Genomic DNA, 17,969 nt, shown 5'->3' with positions numbered 1-17,969 from the left:
ATCCTCTTTGCAACCCCCCTGCAGGGAGTTGAAGGCTGCTATCAAATCCCCCTCGGTCTTCTCTTCTCCAGATTAAATCAGCCCAGTTCCCTCAGCCTCTCCTCATAAATCATGTGCCCCAGACCCAAGCCATTTTCATTACCCTCTGCTGGACTCTCTCCAGTAAACAGTCCACATTGCTGAAAAGATAATGTTCTACATGCAGTTTATATCACAGCAAAACATTGGTAAGGTCAGATGGGCATTTCAGCAGATTAACGTTTAGTCACTCTTTTTCACACCAAGAATGGTCAGCAGAAGTCACTGATAATCAGGGAGATTTTTCAGAAGTGGGACACTCCAAGCATAGATCTGCTCACCAGGATTTTTAACAGGAAATGTAGTACATTTTGTTTTAGAGGGGGTCTCAGTTGTAGATCTTTATCTGATGCCTTCATAAAATTTTGGACAGGAAGTTTCCTATGTGCATACATCCACCATTTCCACTGAAAAGTTAGGAAAACCAAAGCAAGGTGCAGTTGCATTGATTTTAAGTTTCCCTTTGTCCAAGGGAATTCTCTTTTGCAGAAACCTCTCAGACTTCAGTTAGGACACTGCAACAGGAGCGGGGAGTCCTAGCGTCACCATGCTCTCTCCTAGTTGCCCACTGTACCGTGCCAAGCTGCCTAAAAGCACCCTCTATCTCACTTGCCACATCCTGGTCTTATATATATTAAAGGGAGGCTGCCTTTTGTCCTCTTGGCCACGGTTCTCCTGCTATCACTCGTCCCGTCTTTATAACGGGTGTTCCACGCACCCCGGCCTTATGGGCTATGCGTGGCTCCAACCACCTCTGTACCACGCCCCAAGCCTCACAGATGTACCGGACGTTCTTCTGTCTCCCACTATGTCTCACTGGGTGCTCGGGCTCTCCGCAGCCCTCTCTCGCTGCGCCTCACCGGGTGCTCGGGCTCTCCGCAGCCCTGTCTCACATTGCGCCTCACTGGGTGCTCGGGCTCTCCGCAGCCCTCTCTCGCTGCGCCTCACCGGGTGCTCGGGCTCTCCGCAGCCCTGTCTCACATTGCGCCTCACTGGGTGCTCGGGCTCTCCGCAGCCCTCTCTTGCTGCGCCTCACTGGGTGCTCGGGCTCTCCGCAGCCCTGTCTCTCTCGCTGCGCCTCACTGGGTGCTCGGGCTCTCCGCAGCCCTGTCTCTCTCGCTGCGCCTCACTGGGTGCTCGGGCTCTCCGCAGCCCTGTCTCACACTGCGCCTCACTGGGTGCTCGGGCTCTCCGCAGCCCTCTCTCGCTGCGCCTCACTGGGTGCTCGGGCTCTCCGCAGCCCTGTCTCTCTCGCTGCGCCTCACTGGGTGCTCGGGCTCTCTGCAGCCCTGTCTCACACTGCACCTCACTGGGTGCTCTGGCTTGCTCTATGATCTTGTCTCGCTCAGCCATACCGGGCCCTTGGAGTCAGCACTCTCCCCATACCACGCCCTTCCTGACGCTCGAGTTCGGCACACTCCCAGTACTGCACCCTTCTGACGCTCGGAGTCGGCACTCTCCCTATACTGCGTCCTTTCTGGCGTTTGGGTTTGGCACACTCCCGAAGTTGCCCTTTTGGCTTTCATCAGTCGCTGCCCCCTCCTCCGGGGCTTCTCAATCATGGCCCACTCTCTGGGGCTGGGGTCTCCCACGCTGCTGCGGGTCCTCTGTGAGGCCTCTTCCAACCCCTAATAGCCTCACCCAAACCTCTGGTGTAACAGTAAACAAAACACAAGCCCCTTGGCTATAACATAAATCTAAGCCATCGGGCTATAACAACATTCGAACCACTCCAAGGTTTCTCCATCTCTCACCAGTATCACATTGTTCAGGCATTCAGGCCTCTTCCTTTTCCTCACGCAGGCAGAGCTCCCTCCCCCTTGGCTGCCAGCAGGGAACTCCCAGCCTGGCCTCAGCCCTGGGGTTTAAATGGGAGCCCTGCCCTGCCCCTTCCGGTCAGCTGACTGCTAGCAGGTGTGGGTCACTGGCCCTTTCTAGTTGCCCCTGCAACCCGAATTTGAGGGGTTATCCCGGCTCTCCAAGTAGCAGGCACCTTGGTGTCCTGCTACAAACACCAATTTTGCTACCTTCCAAATATAATAGGGAAGGAGAGCTCTTCACTCACAGCTACCATTCTTGCACCTTGCAACCTGGATACTTACTGCTTAAACAGCAGGGGGGAAAAATCATCATCAAGAGATCATAGGAAATAGATCATAGGCAAGGGACCTCTTGAGGTCATCTAGCATTGCTTCTTGTCAAGGCAGGACCATCCCTGACTAAACCATCCCAGCCAAGTGCCTGTCTAACCTACTTTTGAAAACTTCCAGGGGTAGAGATGCTACGACTTCTCTAGGTAGCATATTCCAATGCTTGACCAACTTCATAATCAGAAAGTTCCTCCTTATCCCCAACCTAAATTTCCTTTGCTGCAGCTTGAGGCTATTGCTGCTAGTCTTGTGCCCCACAGCCACAGAGAAAAACCTGTTGGCTCGCATTCATCTTATGGTTCACTATAACCTCCAGGTCCTTCTCTGCACTATTGCAGCCTAGCCAATGATTCACCGGTCTGTATTTCTGTATGCAGTTATTCTGTCCCAAGTGCAGGACTTGGCACTTGTCCTTTTCCATCTCATCAGGTATATTGTTGATAGTATTTCCATTTTATCAGGTCATGTTGGATCCTAGCCCTGCCCTGCAGAGTCTCTACAACTTTATCCAACAGTGTCCTTCCCAAATCTGCTAAGTGTGCACTCAAACCCATTATCCAAATTATTAAGATGTTAAATAACACTGGATCTAGGACAGACCCCTGCGAAGCCCCACTTGATACCTCCTCCCAACTGGACATTGAACCATTGATGATTGCCTTTTAAGCACAGTGATCGGTATCTACCTTATACAAAGGAAATACAGTACTTTCCTCTAGTCTGTATTTCCTTTGGGTTTTTCCCCAAACCATATTACAATGACCTAAAAAGGAGCGCATGTTCTAGATGTAGCTAGAATGTTATTTTATTTAAATTTCAGATCCTCAATAAAATTATCTTCAGCCTATGCCAAAAAAAGGGAAAGAGAAAGATGCTCCTCTCCCAGTGATTTTCTAGATATATCAAGTTATATTATAAGAGTGCTAATTGTAATCTTCCAGTCAAATTTTCTATCAGGGCTCAGGCTGCCTCAGCAGCCTCCTTTAGTCATCTGCAGAAGTCTGGGGAGCTCCTACTTGGTGCTCAGGACATAAAGTCAGTCAACATAACGTTTCGAACAGGCTCAGAGACAATTGTCCTGACTACCTCTTTTGAGTGAATTCTTTGATATGCTTATCTCCTTTAATAAGGTCACTGTTTGAGACTTTCCAGGCAGAAGACCACTACTCCAAAGAAGACACAGTGACTTGCCTTTCAGTAACCAGGTATTCTTCAAGACACGTCCACCTGCATTCTGTGACCTGCCTTCTCTCCACTTAGGGGACATCTATATGCAGGTTAATGACATAACTAAAGAACAGCTGGTCCACTCTTTGCCTTTTAAGCTTTTGGGGTGAAGGGCACAAGAGCAACCAGGCAAAGGATGCTGTGGAGCAGAAAAAATAGTTCCAGTTGCCTGTCCTGGGAGTGCATGAACATCCTAGAGGGGCATATATATGGACAGAACATTGCAAAGAACACCAGGTCCAGTGAAGTAGGTGATCTCGTCTTTCCTTTCGATTTTTTTTAAATAAAAAAAATTGCCTGAATAGGGAGGAAAATTGGAGAAAGACCTGAAAGAGACTAGAATTAGAAAGAAGAAAGTCAGTTCCATTTAGGTTTACTGACTCTACCACAACTGAAAAACAACTGAGATCGCAATCCTACGCAAACAAAGAGAATGCCGAACATTTGACACTAGAAGGATTTTTATTCAAATTCTTGAAAACTTTCTTGTAATTTATTCTTGATAATATCTATTTAATTCTAATCTCTGATTAGCCATTTGGGTAAAAGAAGACTCAGCATATTTGTGTCTCTGTTATGGAGCTGGCACTCACACTATGAATCCTATAGGTCCCCCACTAAAGGTAGGGAACCTTGATGTTGCTAAAATAATTTAAAAACAAGCAAGGGTGGGGATTCTTAACACGTATGCTGTTTTGCAAAACTTTTTCATCCGTTATGCAGCATAAAAACAGCATAGTCCCAATTAAGATAATTTGCAGGTTAGGTTTAAAGACAGCTCACATTGTTTAGGCCTAAAACTAAGCATGGGGTGGGGGCGGAGTGGAGGCATAATATGTAGTAGAAAAGACCCCACAATTCAGGAAACTTGAGTAAATAAGAATAAGGGATGCAGGTTGGGGGCTTGAAACAGTCTACTGGCAAGGGTGGTAAACCCAGGCTGTCCCACTACATCGGGGGCGGGCAATTATTTTGGGCACAGGGCTGCTTACTGAGTTTTGGTAAGCCATCAAGGGCCACTTGATAGGCAGCCCGGGGCAGATTAATATAAATTTTCTAAATTTTCTAGGGGCCCTGCGGGCCGGATAGAATAGCTTGGGAGGCCACATCCAGTCCACAGGCCGCGTTTTGCCCACCCCTGCACTACATGCAGCCCATGGGCTCCAATCCAGGCACCATTCCCCCTTCTGCTCTGGCTTCTGCTACAGCCAGGATCTCCAGTCTCTGGGCTCCTGCTTCCTCCCCTCCTGCTTCTGCTTCCTGCCCCTGCCGGTAGAGCAGGGCAGCACAGTCTGCAGCCTAGGGGCTCACGGCCACTGAAAGGTTGGACAGCCCTGCATTAGAAGACAATTTGTGCCCTTTTTCACAAATCCATTGACTTTTTCACACTTGCAATAAACAGGGTCAGGCTTTCCAGCACATATGGTCATATACATGCTCCATGTATTTTTAACCACTTGGTTTTGACAGCACTTCCTACAGGAAATGCTGATCTCACACACTCTGACAGCAGCGCACTGAGCATGACTGCTAAGCACCAGACTGAAGGAAATGCTAATATTGAAACAAATACACGGCCACCTAGGACAACACGTGGATTGCTGCTGTACCCCTCAGCACCTGCCAGCAACAAGAAAAAATTTGACTTGTACCATGCACCTCTAACAGGGCACCCCATACAGGAATTTCATTCACTGGTATGGGTATAAAAATGCAGACAGCAGCTATGCCTAAGTAAATCAGGCAGACTCATGCAGAACAGATTTTACTGGTCACGGGTTCAACCTCTTAAAAAAACATATCACAGGCAGCAGGATCTCTGCCAAGTCTTAACTCCTACATACAGTGATAAACAGAATGAGTAAGATCACCTGAAACAGTCACCTGACAGTGACCTACACTGCCAGAAACGTGACATCCACCCTCGGAGCTAAAGGGGGATCTCCATGAGATGTCAGCAGGATAGAGCCTCTGACACTGCAGAAATTAATTCAATGCGAGTAGGTGCGGAGGTGAACATGAAAACACGCGGTTTTCCTTGTCAGGGAAAGCAGGTAAGAGTCCCTTGTCTTCTACCAGATGTTGGTTGGGAAGCTTTATATAAATCCTTAGCAGCATGAATGAATGGCAACCACACACTAGTGGTCCCAGGCTTTACATTTACACTCTCCTAGTTCTCACGTGTCAAAAACTGCAGTATATGGATTTATAATAATTTACAATAATGGAAATGGTTAGAAGGGAGGGCAATGAAAATGGTTGAGGGGCTGGAGCACACGACTTGTAAGGAGAGGCTGGGGGAGCTGGGCTTATTTAGTCTCAAGACAAGAAGACTGAGGGGGGAATTAATAGCAGGGGGGTTCGAAAGAGGATGGAGCTGGGCTGTTCTCCATGGGGGTAGATGACAGGAGTAATGGGCTCAAGGTGCAGCAAGGGAGGTTTAGGTTGGATATTAGGAAAAACTCTCTCACTAGGAGGGTAGTAAAGGACTGTAACTGGTTACCCAGAGAGGTGGTGGAGTCTCCATCCTTGGAGATTTTTAAAGACCTGGCTACACAAACAAAGCCTTGGCTGGGATGATATAGTTGGGGCTGGTCCTGCTTAGAGCAGAAGGTTGGACTAGATGTGACCTCGAGGTCCCTTCCAACCCTCATTTTCTGTGATTTTATAAAAGAAAATGAGATCCAGTTCTCAGGGATTTCCTTTCCTCAGCTCCCCCCACTAATTTGGTTTTGGTTTTTTTGGGGGGAGGCAGTTTGCATTTTTTTTGCAAAAAAACTAGATCCACTTAGTCTGTTACAGATGTGCTAAGACTAGGAACTGTAACAGGATGCAAACATGACACCAAATGCTTCACAATTGTTCCCATTTCATCCACAGTCACTTTTGAGGTGGATAGGACCAATTTCATAGATTTCATAGACATCAGGGCTGGAAGGGACCTTGAGAGATCATCGAGTCCAGCCCCCTGCCCAAAGGGCAGGAAGTCAGCTGGGGTCATAGGATCCCAGCAAGATAAGCATCCAATTTACTCTTGAAGGTGTTCAATGTAGGTGCTTGAACCATCTCTGATGGCAGACTGTTCCAGACCTTGGGGGCTCGGACAGGAAAGAAATTCTTCCTTATGTCCAGCCTGAAACGGTCTTGCAGGAGTTTGTGACCGTTCGACCTCGTCATCCCTTGGGGCGCTCTGGTGAACAGACGTTCCCCCAGATCCTGGTGGTCACCCCTGATAAACTTATAGGTGGCCATCAGATCACCCCTGAGCCTGCGCTTTTCCAGGCTAAAGAGTCCCATGTCTCTCAGCCTGTCATCGTAAGATCTGTTTTCCTGACCTCTGATCATGCGCGTGGCTCTCCTCTGGACTCTCTCAAGCTTCAAAACTGGACGCAGTACTCCAGCTGCGGCCTCACCAAGGCCGAGTACAAGGGGAGAATGACATCCTGGGATTTGCTCGAGAAGCATCTATGGATGCAAGCCAGCGTTTTGGTCGCTTTATTAGGCTCAGCATCGCATTGCAGGCTCATGTTCATCTTGTGGTCAATGATGACCCCCAAGTCTCTTTCTTCTGTAGTGCTATCCAACGTAGCCTATAAGGGTGCTGCAGGTTTTTTCTCCCAAGGTGGAGAACCTTGCGTTTTTCGGTGTTAAACACCATCAGGTTCTCGTCCACCCATTTGCTGAGCTTGTCCAGGTCAGCCTGGATCACCCGCCTATCTTCTGGCGTGGATGCTTTGCCCCAAAGTTTGGTGTCATCGGTGAACTTTGCCAGACCACTCCTGACTCCAATGTCCACATCATTAATGAAGATGTTGAACAAGATGGGTCCCAGGACAGAGCCTTGAGGGACCCCACTGGTCACAGGGCACCACGATGAGTGACTGCCATCAATCACAACCCTCTGGGTCCGACCACGGAGCCAGTTTCCCAGCCAGTGGATCGTGGTGGAGCCAAGGCCACAACTGGGCAGTTTGGCCAAGAGGTGATCATGGGATACCAGATCAAAGGCTTTTTTGAAGTCAAGATATATGACATCAATCTCTTCTCCCCTGTCCAGGTGATAGGTCACCTGGTCATAGAAGGAAATGAGATTGGTCAAACAAGACCTAGCCGCAACAAACCCGTGCTGGCTCTCCCTTAGGATGTTAGCCTGGGCCAGTCCCTCAAGGATGGCCTCCTTAATAAACTTTTCTAAGATCTTCCCCAGGATAGAAGTCAGGCTAATGGGCCTGTAGTTAGCCGGATCCACTCTCCTCCCTTTCTTGAAGACCGGCACCACATTGGCCTTCTTCCAGTCTTCGGGCACTACACCAGAGCGCCGGGAGTTTTCAAAGATCCGTGCCAGGGGCTGGGCTATGATGCTCGCCAGCTCCTTGAGTACCCTGGGGTGCAGATTGTCAGGGCCGGCTGACATGAAGGTATCCAACACTGTTTTTTCTGCAGGTGGCATTTTCAGAGTACTTTAAAGATACCTAGAGCACTACAAATCTTACATCTGCCCATGCCCGCAGACTGAACCAGCAGTCTGTCTAGTCTGGTGCCCAGCTTCTGTCAGGGATTAGTAAAAACTGCTGAAGAGGAAGTTCAAAAAAATCTTGCAGAAAGTAGGTGTGGAGTAAGCTACCTGCAGGGAAGTAATCTTTCCTAAATTGACTAGCAAGAAGCTAACTTTTGCAAAGGAGGAGGATGGTGGATATCACTTCTAACAATATAATATTGTAGGACTTTTTCATCCACATAAATGCTTAAATGTTCGGGTTTTTTCACTGGTTTAGAAATGTATAGTACTCACCTCACACTTCCCTTTTATTTGCAATAGCCACAAGAGGTCGATTCTGTCCTTCAGGGACTATTTCTCTCTAGTTCAGCACTTGTGGGATGACAGATCAGTGAAAAAGCAGCTCAAATAGCACCTTGTACATGATTCTGTGGAGCATTTGGGACATCAGAGAAACGTCTGAAGTATTTTTTTAAGAGACTGGGGGGTTTCAACACCTGATGTTAGAGAGCCAAGTATTTTCTTCCAATCTGAGCTTTACTGGAAAAGTTTCAGACTCCTTAACAGACCTGAATAAATTGCTAGTGATTCAAGAGCTTTAGGCCCAAGTGAACATGGCAGATATTCCCTAGACGTAATACCCATCCCATCCAGATCTGAGATGAAGCAAAGACCCTCTCAGTTTATAACAGATTTTTCTGTTCTCCCTCATTACCGGGGCTGCCTCCTCACGATCTGGGTTGCATTCAGCACTAAATGTGGGTTACTTGACCATCTTTTTTGAAAAAAAGAATTTCTCTCTTGATTTTGCTAACAGTTCAAAGCAGATGCTGCTTCAAGTGGCACAAGAAGGGAGTGGGGATGGTGGCCATCCCAAATTTCTTAACATCAGGGACAGGGCTCAGATCTTTCTGCTTCAAAAGCTGCACGGGCTTCTGCTATATTTGAACTGGAGGCGAATCAGGTAGCAGAAGATGGCACGTGGCACACCTTTCTAATTGACATGTATTCACAAATGATTGACCTCATAGTCAATAACTGACAAATTAAAGTTGTCTTTTTTTTCATTTGTTAAATGTCAACTAATTGTGGGCAGTCCACAAAACAGGAAGAGGATATAATCATGGAATGAGTTATGTATTCAGTCTGACTTTGCAGCATCACTTGAAAAATAAAAGTGGGGATAGCCTCGGAGAACAGCAAGCAAAACGTAAGTGTGTTGTAGTGCCTGGATGCACAGTCTCTTCGAGAGTCTGGGAAAGACCTTAGCAGCTGCTCTAGTGTTATCATTAAACCAACAGCTCCATCTGGATATCAGATTGTACCAGTTTTCCTGTAGTCTCTTGCTCCTTTTGTACATCTCTCTCTGGCAAACAAGGCATTAAAACTGGCTTGAAGAAGTTTATAAGGTAACATTTTGTATTCTCTGTTTGGAGAATACTTCCCCTATGCACCATACTCACTGGGATGTGGATACAACATACAAAAACATACACCTCCAAATTGACAGGAACATGCTCAAGACATCCCGGTTAGCAGAGAAGCTGCTCCTTTCCCTGAATTTGCTAACTGCCCATATGAATCAAATTCAGTTAGAGCTGTGCAACCCCACCACAGTAGTCAGATTACATGAACATAAAGCACTGAAACAGTTGGTCTCGTTAGCAAATCCTCAACACCATGAGCTTTCCAGATGGGACTTATGGAAGGAGGGAAAACTCATCTTGCAAAGACAAAGCAAGGACTAACACACAGTAATACCAGTGTGTGGATCAGTCAAATTTTTACTACTTCAAAATGCCTCTTCCATAATCTGTAGTGTAACATTAGACAGAAATCAGAAACACACCAAATTGCTCCCTGCAAAGAAGCACAGAGTAAGCTTGCAGTCTAATCCAGGGCCTGCTCAGAAAATGCTGCCAAATCTGCACATAAAGAGATCTTACCTTTACTAGGGACTGACTGAAAGAATGGAGTAGCCCTTCTGCTCAAGTGACAGTGCCACAGTGTGCAATATGAACTACTTCATGCTGGCAGGTACTTGAGTGTACTAAAGAATCAAAATATCTCCCCATTTTATTACAGCATTGGCTCTGTACAAATCCTCTATTCCTCAAAACCAATTTTAACGTCTATCCACTTTTTGCTAACTCCATCCACAACATGCACCAGTTCTAGACAGGAACCCTACTTCCGAGCCCCACCCGCTGCACCCCACTCTCCTAGTTGGCACAGCATCATAATTTGGAATAGATTATCCATCTCTTGGACCTTGTAATAAGGGGAGGGGAGGGGACAGACGAGGAGAGGAGGGGGAACAAAGGCAGTAAAGTTCGCTTGAACTAGCTCTGTGATTGTACAAATGTGCACTGAAAGCATGCACTGAGAGCAACCAAACATTGCTAACTAGAGGTCAGGTGGGTAATCTGCCAGGTACCTGTAGGCTGCATTTAATTTAGTACAAAACAGCCACTCTTGACCATGAAATCTGCAGCCTTCAGCCAGGATGTTTGAACCAAGGCAGATGACTGCATGCTGACATCTGAAGTCTCCACAGCCTCTCTCTTACGAGGCCACACTTTGGCCACCTTCACTTCAAGCACATGCAGCCATGAAAGCATGAATACATGGTATCTTTTAGAGACCTCCAATTCATAACAGTAGCAGGAACAAAGTCCAAAGTCATCTCTCTGCACATCATAGAACTGCCGATACAAGTACTTTTTTTTATTATTTCCTAGAAGGGTAAAGGACAAGGGTAACATTAAACTGTGTTTTAACATTTACTTCCGCATGCTCAAAACCATACCAAGAATGACTTCATAACAAGTAGCCTTCACAGTGATTATGGCAAAACTTAAGAGACCTGAGTTATCAACTGGTTTCTATCCTCAACAACAGTCAGGTGGAGCTTGATACGTCATGGTCTTTCTCCTTCCAGCCATCAGGTTCCTACTTTCCTTTCTTCCCTTTCCTTTTGGGTGAGCCAGGCCAAGGGAAGCCCCGAAACTCCAAGCAAGCTGGAGCATTGTGGGCGATGTAGTAGGCATTCAGCATGGCAGCTGGGCTGAGGATATCCACTTCAATCCCCGACTTCTTTGGTTTCTTCTTGGAGCCTTTGCTTTTGCCTTTGCCATGCTTGGATTTGCCACCTTTGCCTGCCTGCAAAAGGTAAAACAACCCCCACAAGGTTTACAAACAGATGTGAAACTGGATTGCGTCAACACCATCCACAAGAATTCTAGCTAGCCCACTCCTAAATTATTTGCTTCTCCAGTCCTGGGCTCCCATATTCAACAGTGCCCTCTGTACCCCAGTCCTCACCTCAGCATTGCTACTTCAACACAGGTCACCATAAACTAATGATCTGCACATACAATATTTATTAATTTGTGTATGTGTACAGCAATTAATACAAAATATTATGTATGAATTAATAGCTATGGGCCATAAAAACAAACCTTCCAAATTCATGTCACCTCAATGGTCTGAGCTGGATTTTGAAAAAGAAAGGTTAGTAGATGTTTTTGATGGAATTACCTGACAGCTCAATTAAGGCTCTCTAGTCTGTTGATATCTAGTTAAAAATATTTGCATGGGGTGGAAGCTGTGACTGCGTACAGAAACACAAATTACCAAGAGCTTGTTCTGTTTTTTGTACTAAAAAGCAATGCTGAAATGCCTGAATTGCATGCTTTACCTCCATCCATTAGTTATAGTCCATTTGTGTCTTTAGACTGTAAATCGGGGTATCAGTCATCTCTTTTGCTGTTTATACAGCATTCTACTGTGACCTTTAGGAGCTACCATAATATAAACCTTTATTATTTTTGTAACAACAACCAATAATAAGAATACATGTAATGCACAGCAGATATCAAAAATGTTCTGATCCACACTACTGAAAATGATGGAAAGATGTCCATTATTTTTCAAAGATTAGGAACAGGCACAAATCTCTCAAAGTCCTGCCTCAGACGGCAGCTGCTCCAGGTAGAGCTTGTTTCATTTTTCTCATTGAGCAGCACCTAAATGGCAATGCAGTCTCTCCTCTTGAAACCCTGACCAAAGCACAGCTAAGAAGCACCTCTCCTAGGGTTCAAAGGGAGATCAGACTGGTCTTCTTTCAGTTACAAGGATGATAGATAGTAGCAGTACAAGACCTTGCGGTGGGAAAATGCCATAGGGAAATGAAATGCAGAGGGTGGAATGAGAAGTCATCCCCGAAAGAAAAAAAATACATAATCCCTATACTTCCTGAGTGATTGATAGCTCATCCAAGATGCATGTAACCTGGTACAACTGCCCACGTAGTGACACTTTTACAGCTAATTTGACACACTAAATGACAAATCACTGTAATCCTCACAAAAAAATGTACCAGTGGATGCATAAGAAACACCTCCACAATTCAAAAAGGATGTGGAAAAGCTTGAGAGAGTCCAGAGGAGAGCCACGCGCATGATCAGAGGTCAGGAAAACAGATCTCATCATGATAAGCTGAGAGACATGGGATTCTTTAGCCTGGAAAAGCGTAGGCTCAGGGGTGATCTGATGGCCACCTATAAGTTTATCGGGGTGACCACCAGGATCTGGGGGAACGTTTGTTCACCAGAGCGCCCCAAGGGATGACGAGGTCGAACGGTTACAAACTCCTGCAAGACCGTTTCAGGCTGGACGTAAGGAAGAATTTCTTTACCGTCCGAGCCCCCAAGGTCTGGAACAGTCTGCCATCAGAGATGGTTCAAGCACCTACATTGAACACCTTCAAGAGTAAATTGGATGCTTATCTTGCTGGGATCCTATGACCCCAGCTGACTTCCTGCCCTTTGGGTAGGGGGCTGGACTCGATGATCTCCCGAGGTCCCTTCCAGCCCTAATGTCTATAAAATCTATGAAACCTGTGGGTCTGAGACTGTCAGAAATGTCATGCATAACTTTTCCAGTTTTGTGCAAATTATGAAGTGGAAGGGCACGTACATTTTTTCACAGCATAAAGTTTGAAGAGTGCCTGCACTGGCTCAGTACACCTCAGCAGAGAAAGATATGAGTTTGTGTCTTGAAATGCAAGGATACAGTCAGGACACAGCAGAGCCCACTGTGTCGACCCAAAGGGGCACTTGAAGAAACATCTGTAGTTAAGAAAGGAGACAAAGTCATTAAAATGAAATGGAGATAACCTGTGGCCATTGTCAGAAAATTAAAATGGAAAGGCCTGACGAGACAGTACACAGTACAAGCCATAGCAAATTAAGACTTAGCAAACAATACTTCCAGTCATCTGGAGAGCAAACTGCCCAAAATCAGTCATCTAGCTGATAGTGTAAGGACAAACTTTTATATAGTTAATATCTAGACAATTGACTTATTTTTTTAATAGTCATCATCATGATGCAAGGTGTAGTTTACAGTTCAGATGTTTGGGCAGAATGTCAGATTTTCAGCAAGCCTCCAAGATTTGTGTGCTGAAAATGAGAGTAAGGGGCAAACTTTACAAGTGCAATTACTTTCCTGCTGGAATCTGGCCTGTGTTTTTAAAACGGACAAAGTATGTTGCAATCCTGCAAGATGAAAGCCACTCCACCAAAGTGCAACTTGTAGAGCTACCAAGCGATTCAAGAGGAGGCATTGGTTCACAATTCTCTGCCACCGCTGCTTTCTCTTGTTGCAATGGATGGTCCTCATCTTCAATTTTTTGCTTCAGTCAACAGTAAACACTTTCATGATTTCTGATGAGTGCTGGCTCCCTATTTCCTCTCGGGTCATTAACTGTAGCAACATGAAGCTGAAAGTCTGTATATCTGGCTGGCACACTCCGAACCATCCCTGAGGAGTCCAACCCAGGAATTTCCAAGAACAGCGGGGGTATCAACCCTTTTAGCCTTGAGACAAGCCTTGGAAAAAGCCAGCTCTTAGTTTTAGCTCTATGTTTGATGACAGAAAAAAAACTAGACCAATTCTCCTGTTCCAGGGACCTCAGAAAGCCAGAATGCCTTTGACAATGCAGGTTCCTATTTGAAATCCCTGGATTTATCTTACAAATCTTGCACGCTTAGTATTGACAATGCCAGGATGCCCCAGTTGAGAATCACTGTTTTATAACCTTACCAGTGTCTTTGTACACAGCACTGCATCGGTTGTAGTTCCCCTGTACCCTACACCTGCCCCAGTGCTTACTACATTCACGTTCTTATACTGTGCCCATTGCCCTGAGCACTTTACAGAGAAGCTGAGATATCCCTACTCTTGCAAAAACTGTAATGAAGATTTAATTAAATAGGTTTGTTTTTTTTATGACCCACTTGCCAATCCTCTACTGCTGGCACAGAGGGATGGCAAATCAGGTGAAAGAAATCTGGCAGCACCCACGCAGACGAGTTAAGATGTACAGTAGATGGGTCATTTTGTATTCTTCAGCCTCGACTATTCATTGCATACACTAAACACATGAAGTCTATTATGGTTTAAAAAGTTAATTTATATTACCATGCTCAATCCTTTTATTGAATGCAACTGCTGGAGTCTTCATCAATCCCTGAAGATGGATCCTGCAAACATGCACATTGCTCAGCCGGTTACTTACTAGATGCAAACCACCAGCACTGCTCCCTGGTCCTCCCACCCATCTCTTGCCAGTCGGCTTTAGAAAGAAAAACACCCAGCACAAATGAAGCTCTCCTAAAATACTCCTGGACCACGTCACAAGGCTCAAAAACAAATCATTTACACTACTTTTATATATTTATACGTAAATACATAGCTGGATACTAAGCTCCAATGGAGGCAGACTGAACAGTCAATAAGCAATAGGGAAAGACGATGTAAATCATCAGTTATCTCAGCAGAGGCAGAGGCCACTTTCAGTAGCTCTAATGATTATTATAGCTCAATGTTATAATATTGTAGCTAACGATTATCTCAATATTATTACAATATCATATCTAATGATTGTCCTAGTCAAGTTCTCCCCCCCAAGCAACCGCAGTTCATGTTGTTAGGAAGCTGTACCCATGACACAGATGCACTTGCAACTGGCGGGAGAAGACCTGTCTCGATGATGCACTTGGTTTCAGTTTTGCAAATTAAAGAGGAAAAGGGAACCACTGATCCCCACACCCCATACACACGCACGCATACACACCATGCGATTTCTTGCTTGCGTTGTAAACCAGCCACCCTCCTCCCCGCCAAACAGAGCCCGCGGTAGTGGTGCCGCCCAACACCTCGCCAAGGGTCGGGTCGGGCCAGTGCAGGCGCCGGGCAGCGCGACCCCCGAGGCGGGACTCACGAGGCCAGACGAGCCCCACCCCCGGCAACGGGGATCGGGAACCAATCAGCACCCACCCGGCTGCACACCGGCCGGCGCTTGGGGGCGTGACCTCCTCCCGCCGCGGGCCCCACCCCGTTGCTAAGGGAGCAGGGCTTAGCCGGGGCACCAATGATGCCCCCCCCAATCTCACGCCTGCGCACTGAGCACCGCGGGGGGGCTTACTCCCCTTCTCCACCCGCGGCGCGCGTCACCTGCAGCGGTTGGGCGCCAACGGTCGGCGGGGCTCCAGAAATGGCGGGAAAGTGCTCGGCTTGCGCGCACATAAGCGGCGAGAGGAAAGAAGCCCTTCAGCCTGAACAACAGGCGACTGCAGCCAGATGACGATAAAGAGAATAAAAGAGCTACACTCACACACACACACACACACACACACACACGCTCAGAAAGAAAGAGCTAAAGTAAAATAAAAAAATCAATAAAAGGCTAAAGTAAAATAAATAAGCTACAGTAAAAAAAATTATAAAATAAATAAGCTACAGTAAAATAAAAAGGTATAAATAAAAAGCTGAGGTTAAACAATAAGTGTATAAAATAAAAAGCTGCAGTAAAATAAAAAAGGGCAAAGTAAAAAAATATTAGAAAAGTAAAAGGGCAAAGTAAAACAACACATACTAAGAAAAAGCTGAAGTAAAATAAAAATGTATAAACTCAGAAGGTGAAGTAAAACTAAATATATTAACTAATAAATAAAAAGCTAAAGTAACACAAAATATTACTAGTAAATAAAAAGCTCAAGTAAAATAATATATAAACTAAGAAATAAGACCAAGTAAAACAGAATAAATATATTAACTAATAAAAGGTAAAGTAAAATGAACTGCATAAAATAAATAAGCTAAAGTAAAATAATATATAAACTAATGAAAAGCTAAAGTAAAATAAGAAACAACATCACATCATAATCACAATGACTCACATCACACAGCGCACCTTTGCTCACAATACACGTTTAAAGTAAAAGGAATATTCTACAAAATCTTGGTTTTTGCTCCTGCGCAGACAGGGCCTTTGGGAAATGTGATATTTTTGTTAGACCGACGGAATAGTTGGACGCACTGTTCTTCGCATGCTTTCGGGCACCAAGTCCCTTCTTCAGGCCATGGGAGAGCGCTGCTGACCTGTCACGCCGTGTTGTATTTCTGTATGTGTTTTGCTCAGTGAGGGCAGCCCCCCGCAAACCATGTGGTTTCCATCAGGGCCTTGCAGGGAGACATCCGTCCCCTTGTCCTTCCCTCATCCCTTCGGAGGGAAGGAGCCTGTGTCACATCTGGGTGGGTTTCCATTTTCCTGAGGAGATCTGAGCCAGGGTGAACGGGTGGTTCCCGTTTCCCTTCCAGGTTCCCCAGAGCAGGTCACTCGCTCATTTTCAGAAGCCACCTCACATTTCATCTGCCCGTGTCTCCTTCAGCGGGACACCACATGTCCTCAAATCAGGGCCAGTCTGTATCACACGACACGCTCACCCCACCACTGCCATACAAGTAGCAAAAACAATTTTGCTCATACTTGAACAAATTGACGTGAAGTCAGCATTTATTCAAACTGCATGCGGCCTGGATGATCAGACATCTGACCACTTTCTGCCAGTGCCCAGACTCCCGCCAGGGGCATTTACACACACGGGTGGGCATGGCACAGCATGAATATGCACAAGTCAGCAGTGCCTGCGTCCTTCCAGGCAGCGATCATTGCCTGCCCCCCCTCCAATAGCTCATGGTGCTGAAGTCTTCTCTGGAGTGCACAGGTGGGCAAATTGGAAGGAGCTGTATGCCCAAGGGCACACCTTGCTCCATAATTACAATACTGCCAACCAGAAGCGTTCATGGACCTTGGAGTCCACCTAAACGTAGCAGCCCATCTGGCTAGCATGCTGACCATGCGTCCATGCTGAACATGTCCCCTTGGACACATCCAAAGCAAGGCTCAGCCTCCGAGTCCTGCCTCTGTACCAGTGGTTCTCAACCTTTTCTGACTCGCGTCACCCCTCCAAAATTTCTCTCTAGTTAGAGCCACCCCTATTTCAAAAATTATATTTCTATCATTTTTTTTTTATTGTGGAAAAAAACTATAAAGCAATTCTTCTGTTGCAAGGAACCTGGAAAGACCTTGACAGGTCATAACATCAGGGACCTTACAGCTTCCTACCTGGAATCACTGGGTTTAATCTTGTGAACTGCACAGGTGTTTGCATGCCAAACAGTACTAATACTGCATGGCACCCTGCCAGGCAGTCAAGGGTCTCATGACACCCCAGCGGAGAATCACTGCCTTAATCACACTGCTATCACTTCCCACTCTGCTTCTCTCTTGTTATTTGTAAGTCACTTTTTGGGGATTTATTATTATTATTATTATTTGCTTTCTGCTGTTTGAGCCTTTAGGGTGCCCATGGGTCACAAGTTCAAGCTGACCTACACAACTTTCAGGTCTGTCTTTTTGGGGGGAGTTTTAAGCAAAAGCCAAGATTCTTCCCCAGTTGCATTATTTTGGGAGCTGGGTCTGTAACTATCTCCTGAATGGCACTCTATCATTTTATAGCAACAGAAATTATCGAACCAATCTGTGCATTTTGCAACTAAATAATATACACAGTTCAAAGGAAAAAGGTGTTTCCTATTATTTCTGCCTGTTTGACATGACACTTGTCCCTCTTTCAGCCCTCCAGCATATAGTTTGCATGTATATT

General features: G+C 45.9%; 1 protein-coding gene across 1 annotated transcript; it reads right to left on the bottom strand.

Annotated features, from left to right (window-relative positions):
* Positions 1 to 8,430: 8,430 nt before the first annotated feature.
* Positions 8,431 to 15,235, bottom strand: SMKR1 (small lysine rich protein 1). Its single transcript, XM_090046270.1, has 2 exons — positions 15,095 to 15,235; positions 8,431 to 11,115 (listed from the first exon to the last, which is right to left on the bottom strand). The coding sequence occupies exons 1-2, from the start codon at positions 15,095 to 15,097 to the stop codon at positions 10,906 to 10,908; spliced, it is 213 nt and encodes a 70-aa protein (XP_089902396.1). The 5' UTR covers positions 15,098 to 15,235; the 3' UTR covers positions 8,431 to 10,905.
* Positions 15,236 to 17,969: the final 2,734 nt, after the last annotated feature.

Source organism: Crocodylus siamensis, chromosome 4, assembly GCF_052110815.1.
Source record: "Crocodylus siamensis isolate JL-2025a chromosome 4, ASM5211081v1, whole genome shotgun sequence".
In the NCBI taxonomy this organism is placed as follows: domain Eukaryota; kingdom Metazoa; phylum Chordata; order Crocodylia; family Crocodylidae; genus Crocodylus; species Crocodylus siamensis.
This window is presented reverse-complemented; position numbering and strand designations above follow the sequence as displayed.